General features: G+C 39.6%; 1 protein-coding gene across 1 annotated transcript; it reads right to left on the minus strand.

Annotated features, from left to right (window-relative positions):
* Positions 1-514: 514 nt before the first annotated feature.
* LOC121372436 (carbohydrate-responsive element-binding protein-like) lies at positions 515-8,651 on the minus strand. The gene is made up of 8 exons (XM_041498741.1): positions 8,431-8,651; positions 5,895-6,377; positions 5,064-5,142; positions 4,609-4,708; positions 4,042-4,165; positions 3,330-3,459; positions 1,612-2,548; positions 515-1,513 (listed from the first exon to the last, which is right to left on the minus strand). The coding sequence occupies exons 1-7, from the start codon at positions 8,518-8,520 to the stop codon at positions 2,451-2,453; spliced, it is 1,104 nt and encodes a 367-aa protein (XP_041354675.1). The 5' UTR covers positions 8,521-8,651; the 3' UTR covers positions 515-1,513; positions 1,612-2,450.
* Positions 8,652-8,936: the final 285 nt, after the last annotated feature.

Here is an 8,936-nt window from a genome sequence, read left to right on the forward strand (position 1 = left end):
GGCCTTTGTTGAACCAGTTATGGATCACTAGTCGGTGCAAGTGGTTGACACCTACCCATTGAGCCTTGTGGAGTTCTTCTTTATGAATACACGGTCTCACACACAATCAGTTATTAGTAGACCATACACTGTATAAATAAAAGTTTAATATGGTTTGTTCCCACACCCCCTTCAACTGCAGATATAGTTCCCAAGGGCCTGTGATACTACTAGAACCTGTTGATTAATTAATCATCGGCTATTGGATGTCAAACATATGGAAAATATTGACACATAGTCTTAAGGGGAACATGCTACATATTTCCATTAGCAGCATGGGACCTTTTACGTATCTGTACTTTCCCAGACATAACAGCACATATCACAGCCTTTGATATACGGGTTAAAAGGCACTGGTTGGGATAAGAAGAAAGACAAACAATAAAGTTTGATTGTGCCACCAAAGCACCTCAGGCGAGCACTCTACCCAATGAGCTAGATCCAGTTCAATCAGAAAAATAAAACAAGACATAAATAATTATAAAATACATTTTATTAACTTAAAACATGTACTGCTGTAAATACTCACAAACAGTTAACAAGCACGATCAATGTAGAAATACTGTAGCAACCAAAATTCACATTGACATGCGGAATTTGAACGTAAAAGTGTTCAACAAAATATACTTCAAAAGACCGCATACAATAGTATGCCATTGGCCGACTATCTCGAACTAGAATACAGATACTTATAATGCTCAAAATGTCTACATTTTTTAAAAGTGAAATTCATTTTTAACTTAATATTCAATTCAAACCAGAATTATTTCAATTTATAATCTTTGTAGAGTATGGAGTGAAAGAAACATATAAAACACAGTACAAATACACTTGTTATATTTGTTTGTAAACCTAGATGTTCTAATCTGTACAAAATAGACATTGATTTGGACATGATCATTAAATGTGTAAAAACCTGTCATTCCTCTGTAAACTGAAGGTGTTCATTTGATTGACTCCGCAATATGCTAGTCGTGAAACAGCATCTTGATTATCACCAACTTGGAAGGAAAAAACCTGGATTTGATTTCACCGACAAGGTAGACACTACACAATGAAGAATGCTGGCAAGCAAAATACAACCTGATTCGACCAATTACAAATGTATCGCAGTGTGTTCATTAGTAGGCAGTGATTTTTAACGTTTACTGCTGCCCATTTTTCATGCTTAGTTATAAACTGTGCATGGAGTAAATATACTGTTCTCAAACAACGTGCTACTTTTAAAGATGATAAAAACCCTGTATCGGTGGCAAATGAATAAAATTTAAGTTCAACAAATAATGTAGTATTTATTCTTCATTGGTTAATGGATGAATTCAACATATGGAATTTCTAAGATTTCAGGTGGCCATTTACCAAGTTTGCACTGCAACAATGGATTGCCAGATTTGAACAACATTGTTTCAGCATTTTCATTGTAAGCTGAACACTTTTACCACCCCTAACACCTCAGCACAAACATAAGTAAAACCTATGTAATTTTAATAACTGGCCCCACACCTCCCTCCCCCCACCAAAACCTATGTAATTTTAATAACTGGCCCCACTCCTCCCTCCCCCCACCAAAACCTATGTAATTTTAATAACTGGCCAAGGTGTTCGTAGAGTTTCCAGAATGACAAATTTTGATGAGCTCAATTTGTGAATAGAACCATGTCATGAATACGAAACTAGAGACAATATTTCAAACAGAATTCCTGAGACACCAGACATGGTCATGTTTATGATGAAAAAAAAAGTGTATACATGATTTATTTAAATGTACATACATGTACAATAAATAATAATTAAAAACCCCAAAACATGATATAAGAGGGGTTTGACTTTCAGATTGGAAATTCTTGTATTTAAAAAAGCTACACGACCTTTAGAGAATAGTGCTGAATAAATAAGTTAATGGAGTCTAGCAACATGTAATAAAAACTTTGAGGTCCCCCCCCCCCCCCCCCCCCCCCATATCCATTTTACCAACAAGTTAATCTATACCGAACACCGATAAACAAAGCACTGACCCTGGCACACGGGCTAGTAAAGTGACAATCTCCAGTATGATAACTCAGCCGCGGTACAACCCCTAAAATACACTACACATGACTTTAATGCTACACAACAATAGCTATGAGTATTTAGCATTTCGGTTTACAGCACCACAATTCAACATCTGAAAGTCAAGTTTTTATGTCGAAAAACAATTAACTTATTTACTTGATAACAAATTATACTTTTTTCCTTATAAGTTTTTTTTTACAATTTGATGAAAACTGAACAAAAAGAGTTGTAAGAGCCACTTTCTCACTGCAGGTCCCATGTTCTACTCTGACTCGGTCTCTGTACACCAATAAAAAATAGTTTCTGTACAATATGTACAAACGTGCATCATCTCGAGAACGCCCCGAGAGGAACCTGTCCTAGGACGACACGGCAGCCATCGCCTCCTGGGGCAAACGTCCGGGGTTGGCCATCACATCCGTCTCCATGCTGATACGGAGAACTCCTTTCATGACAACTGAAACACAATAACAATCACATAAATATCATGGTATTAGAGTTTGTTGCATGATACACTCATTAAACTGTTAACTTGAACTGTTATAAGAAACCTATTACAACTAGGGTCTAGAGCAGCACTTGGTTCCAGTTATATGCAAGGTGAGACCAGCTTAGTGGTGCCACATTCATCCAAGGTGTCAATATTTACAGGGTGTACAACATTCGGTGGTTCCAGTTATATGCAAGGTGAGACCAGCTTAGTGGTGCCACATTCATCCATGGTGTCAATATTTACAGGGTGTACAACATTCGGTGGACCCATTAGGATTTGTCACAACCTGTACTCCTGTATTCCAAAACTAATACAGAACTCGAAATAGAAAGTAAAATATGGCCTGCTGTTGTTTTTAAAATAGCTGCTGAAAAAAAAAATGTTGTAAGGAAAAAAATAAGGCCTTGTGGAAATAAAGACAGCACGCATTGAGATGAGGGTTTCGGATAATGTGAAAAACGATGACCTCAAGAGTATTATGGAATTAAAATATAACAATATCACGGGCTAAATAGCAGATGAGACAATTGTACATACATCATCTCTTGAAAAATGACCTGCAACGTTTTAATGGTTTTTATAAATGAATATCTATTTCACCTGCTAGATGTACAAAAATGGACCGCTTTTTGCTTTTCGCAGGCCGAGTTTTTTTTAAGTCATGTAATATATCAAAAGCTGGGGTGTGTGCTTTTTGAAAGTTTTACTACTACAGATTGTACAAGACAAAGACAAAACATGCTACCTGATCTAAGGTTGAGTAGTCCGAGAGTATTTCGAGTCCACTGACCAATGGTCGCCAGGAAATCTCGCATTGTTGAAGTGGAGACACTTTTATTGTACGCGTCAAACAACGGCCTCGCTATGAAACTGAACTGTCAACTGTTAAAGAAAACTAACAATGTAACAAATACAATATATTAATGGGTTATGAAAATTAGTTTTGTGTTACCCTTTTTCACTGCATAACCGATTCTTGAAATAATTTACAACACAACATACACCTGTAATGAAATAAAATGTTTATTACATTAAAGAAAGAAGATGCTTTTTAGCACTAAATAGTTTTGCACCAACAGCAAATAGATTCCTGTGCACGGTTCCACATGAACTATTCGTGCAATCTGTTCCCACCACTGCCTTACTGGCACTAACAAAAACAGCATAGCACCATACCCCATACCTAAATATGCACAATTTCACAAGCTCTCCCCCCCCACCCCCCAATAAAAATGGTTGGTTTTTTTGGTCTAGCTGAAGACTAAAAAATATTTTTTGTAATCACCTACGACTTCTAACTGGCCTCCGATTTGACTCATTCTGGACGCCAACCGGCCTCCGATTTGACTCATTCTGGACGCCATCTGGCCTCCGATTTGACTCATTCTGGACCAATATAATATTATTTCAAGGCCTGCCCAACCAGCTGATTGGTAAATGACACACGTGAAGGATACAATCCAGAACTTCCAGTTCTTCTTCACCTCTCTCCGCATGTACTCCGTGTACCGCTCTTCCATGGTCTTCGTATCGTGTGGCCCGGCTTCTATTCCCACCGCCGGCAGCTCTTTCTGGAAATTGCTACAAAAGAAACCAGAACAATGCTTTACAGATGAACAGCAGAAACAAATACCTCGCAGGAAACTAGACTAGCAGACCAATATTAACAGATTTATTTTAACTCAACAATAATGTGAAAATATATTTCACTAAAAAAAGAAGTAATAAAAAAAAAATACAGATAAATTAATCAATCTGTAAGACATCAGATTAAGATAGTGATCTGTAAAACAAGAAACAAACTGGATATTAACTTCACCCACCTTCCTAGTATTACAACTAAGAAATGTTCAACCCCCAATAATTAACGAGTACTAATATTAATATAGCTAAACACAACACACCTGCAAAAAAAGACGTTTCTTGGGTTAGATTTTCAAAACACACACTCACTTGACCGGGAATCAACTCACCCACATGTGACAAAAATTCAAACAGTCATTGGCTGAACAAGGAGCACTTACTCAATTTCGGCACCCAAGGCGACAATCTCAGCTCGTAGGAATTCCCTTTCCTTGCCATGCCTTCCCATATCCATTTTGAGTTGGCGACAGAATTCAGCCGCTAAAATAGGGAGATAGGTCAGAATTTTGGTCAAAGTGCCCATATCGGACACTGTTTAACATATCTACTCGGTTACAACAACAATAACTGTCAAGAGATATCATTGTATCAAAGAACTGAGGAGCGCACTCTGTCTCGGCCAGGCACCGTGATGTGGTTTAAGATCATGCAAACCACCGATGGGGAGATATAGGTAACCAGACTGACCCCACCCCAAAACTAGCCGACAGTGACGGAACAGGTGGTGGAACCTGGTGTGAGGAAAGAATGCCTTTCTCAGAACCTACCTACTGTGCTGTAAAGCTATAAAGATTATACAACATTAGTTGGTCCCCAAACTAGAACATTCTCTTACCTCGGTTCAGTATCACAGTTTCACTTTTTCTTTGGTTCTGCATCAGTGGCAATATTTCTTTTAAGTCATCAATTTTGGTCTGCAACAAACAAAATACAGTTCAAAACAATATTCTATCTTTATTAATATTATTGTGAGTCAAGAAACTAGGACCAGATGATTAATATTCTGATAGAATGTACTTCCTCCACACACAAAATAGTTGTATTTTGTCTATTGGCCTCCTGCAATTTTTTCAATCCTCAAGTATAGTCAATGAACCAAACAGAAATATTGTTAATAAACGCAGAAAAAAACTTACTACATAATTAGTATACAACTGAAGTGTGCGTGAAAATGTGGATGGCAATCATGCACATCTTTATACCCATGGTGAGAACGCATTGCACGGGCACAACATACAGAATTCCAGACATGGGTGTGTTCAGACAACCCATTTGTTGGGGTGACAGTAGGTACAGGTGTTTGCATAACTTTTACCATTTTGTTGTGGTCTCTCAACTGGAAGTATCATTACTCATATTGAAATCCAAATGCTACTTGATTTTGCTGCTTCGTTTCACCTCAGCCCTTTTGTGTGCCGGGCGTTTGTGTCAAATACTAGCTACACAAATACTAGTTTAATGTATTTAAAAACCTTGATTTTGCCGCGTCGTTTCACCTCAGCCCTCTTGTGTGCCGGGCGTTTGTGTCGAATACTAGCTACACAAATACTAGTTTAATGTATTTAAAAACCTTGATTTTGCCGCATCGTTTCACCTCAGCCCTCGTGCGACGGGCGTTTGTGTTGAATACTAGCTACACAAATACTAGTTTAATGTATTTAAAAACCTTGATTTTTCCACGTCGTTTCACCTCAGCCCTCTTGTGTGCCGGGCGTTTGTGTCGCGGGATGTTCGACTTCTCGTCCTCCTCGCTGGTCGACATCGGACTGGGCGGCATCGACAGTGGCTGGCGGAACGGACTCTGGGGCGGGGTTGGATCCTGAACCGGTTTTGACAACGGCATTTCGACATCGGGCGTTGCGGGATATGCCGATATGTTGTGTGGAAGTGACTGTGGCAAGTCGAGCAGGCTGGAGAAGTCAAACCCGTCGTCGCTGGGGCTTGTCGAACTGTGCATGTCATGCATGATCGGGCGCCAGTGAGGACCAACGGGCATAGCGGGAGCGTCCACGCTAGTTCCGAGCTCTGACACGGATCCTCCATATTTTGGAGGCTCGTCACCTAGGTAACGGAAAAGCTCCTCAAGAGCTACGGTCGGATCAAAGTCAGCGTCTAAGGATGCTGGATCATCTAAGAAATCACGCAACCCCTGAAAATAAACAGATAATGATCAATGAAAGTATGTCATTTGTAAACACGCGTGACAGACACAGATAGTACAGTACCAGGATTGGCAGGAACATTTCTACACAACCAGTAGGTGGTGCCAGACATGGAAGGAAAGAATGTTTTATTTAACGATGCTCTCAACACATTTTAATTACGGTTATATGGCACTGTTAGACATATGGTCAAGGACCACACATAATAAGAGAAAGCCTGATTCCGCCACACAATGGGTTACTCTTTTCGATTCACAACAAGGACTTTTATACCCAGCATCCCATAGACAGAACAGTATATATACACACACACACACACACACCACTGGCCTTTGTTATAGCAGGGGCAGAACGTAACCACTTAATAAAGTGCTTCGCTTGATGCGCTGTCAGTCTGGGATCGATCCACGTTGGTGTTCCCATTAGGCTATTTCTCATTCCAGTCAGTGCTTGACGACTGGTATATCAAAGTTTGTGGCATATACTGTCCTGTCTATGGGATGGTTCATATAAAAGATCCCTTGCTACTAATGGAAAAATATAGCGGGTTTCCTCTCTAAAGACATTATGTCAAAATTACGAAATATTTGACATCAAACAGCCTATGATTAATAAATCAATGTGTTCTAGTGGTGTCGTTAAACAAAACAAACTTTTAACTGTGTCACACCAATTGTGGACCACTGGCAGTGAGGAGAAAGGCCCAATTGGCCCTATGGGGATTAAGCCAGGCTGACCGCACATCAGATGAGTACTTTTACCACCACACAATTGCTTTACCACCACACAATTACTTTCAAGCACTTTACAGTTTGCCCAGCAATTAAATACATAATTGTAGAGTTTATTCAAAATAACCATGAAGCAGGGGTGGGGGTGGGGTCACCATTTCTAGTTGGGATGGGGAGCAGTTCAATTCTTATCTTTATTTAACATTTATATTGAGTGGGTGAAAAAACATGTACCCCTTTCTCGACAACACAAGCTATTAACATTTGACTAGGTAAGTACTGCCCTACAGTGTTCGTGGCACCAGCTGGGTTAAACAATATTAAAAATTGGCCTTGACTGAAGACGTCTTTGCATATTTAGGGGTGATGGTATTATTGAGAAGAAAAAAAGTTGCCAGAGCATGGGTGGACTCTCAAACCACTGGCCTAGCCAGGATTTTATGGGGGGGGGGGGGGGGGGGGGGGGGGGGAGAGAGAGAGAGATGGTAACCCATGAACGTAGGAAGGTGCCAAAAAGTGGGGGGGGGGGGGGGGCGCACACATGAAGTCAATATTTTCGAACATTTTCTACGTCCGTTCGGACTAGTATTTTATTTTAAAAATTAATACAGTACATGCCTCCCTTGCCTCCTCCCTCCCATCTCAAGATGACAGTTTGTTAATCTGGAACAAAAAATTTACTCAGTACTGGTCTGCCGCAATTTGATATCATGTATAAAAATAATAATAATAATAATAATAATGTAAAAAAACAACAACCGCGCACGCATAAAAAATGTCTTGCTATACATCTACAAAGCTAACATTGAATGGCTGAATGCGTAAAGTAAATCAGAAACCGCATAAAGCCGGTTTTCTCACGCAAAACGTCAGTCATTTAGTAGGCGGAGTCTAAAATCCACACGAATCACGTGGCATTCTTGTTCACTTATGGTTATGGTCACGTGGCTAAAATAACACGACTCGCGCACGAGTGATATGGCATGATCAGCATTTCATTGGCTGTTAGGATTTCTGACGTCACATCGACTATAAAACCCACGGTTGGAGCCAGAAAGAACTTTTACTGCTAGTTGCGGCTGGGAACCAACATCGACAAGCCGAAAACATGTTTGATTTCTCGAAATTTTGCGTTTTCATCAGATAAAACAGCCGTGTGTTAAAACAAATCGAGCTGTTACAATCTGAAAGTGAAAACACCGTTGAAATATGCTCAGTGTGATGCTAAATGTCTGATATAATGGCAAATACTTGAAAGATAAATTGCATCATGCTCGCAAATCGCTAAAATTAGTAAAAACGGGCTTACCTGTGTTTCCAGACACGGGGTGAGAATGGCGGTGTTGTCTATGTCAGGTTGAGGGAAAGGTGTAGATACCCCCGACTCGACAGCAATCATTACAACTTGTATCAATTCCAGTAATTAATAAATATCTCGCACACCGTCCACCTTGGAACTGGCTGGGACCAGGCGGGAGATTTACCTTTTATACCGATATCCCATAATGCACTGCGCCATCAACCAAGAGAAGTTGACCTCGGGACCAGTGACAACGGCGTGTGATCTTCTTTGGAAATTATGTTTCATTACAAAGATAAATTGCTGTTCGCTGGATTATACTATTAGAATGCATGTTTAACGACACCCCAGATCTACAGGGGCAAATTATGTATACATTAAAATGAGACGTGTAAGTATTTATTTATAGACATGCCTAATCGTTTTTATGTTTTGTTTTTTTAATTATTTTATTTTTATTTATTTCATTTGTGTATAGTTTTTATACCAATCTTATAGTTTTGAAGTGGGAGCGG

The sequence above is a fragment of the Gigantopelta aegis genome, chromosome 4, assembly GCF_016097555.1.
Source record: "Gigantopelta aegis isolate Gae_Host chromosome 4, Gae_host_genome, whole genome shotgun sequence".
Classification (NCBI taxonomy): Eukaryota; Metazoa; Mollusca; class Gastropoda; order Neomphalida; family Peltospiridae; genus Gigantopelta; species Gigantopelta aegis.

What these genes read in the sequence shown, in the direction of transcription:
- LOC121372436 (XM_041498741.1), bottom strand. Translation starts at nt 8,520, where the DNA reads ATGATTGCTGTCGAGTCGGGGGTATCTACACCTTTCCCTCAACCTGAC. An exon ending in CCCCGTGTCTGGAAACACAG is followed by an intron (nt 6,378 to 8,430) that starts GTAAGCCCGTTT and finishes GTTTATTTTCAG; the next exon opens with GGGTTGCGTGATTTCTTAGA. An exon ending in AACTGTGATACTGAACCGAG is followed by an intron (nt 4,709 to 5,063) that starts GTAAGAGAATGT and finishes TCCCTATTTTAG; the next exon opens with CGGCTGAATTCTGTCGCCAA.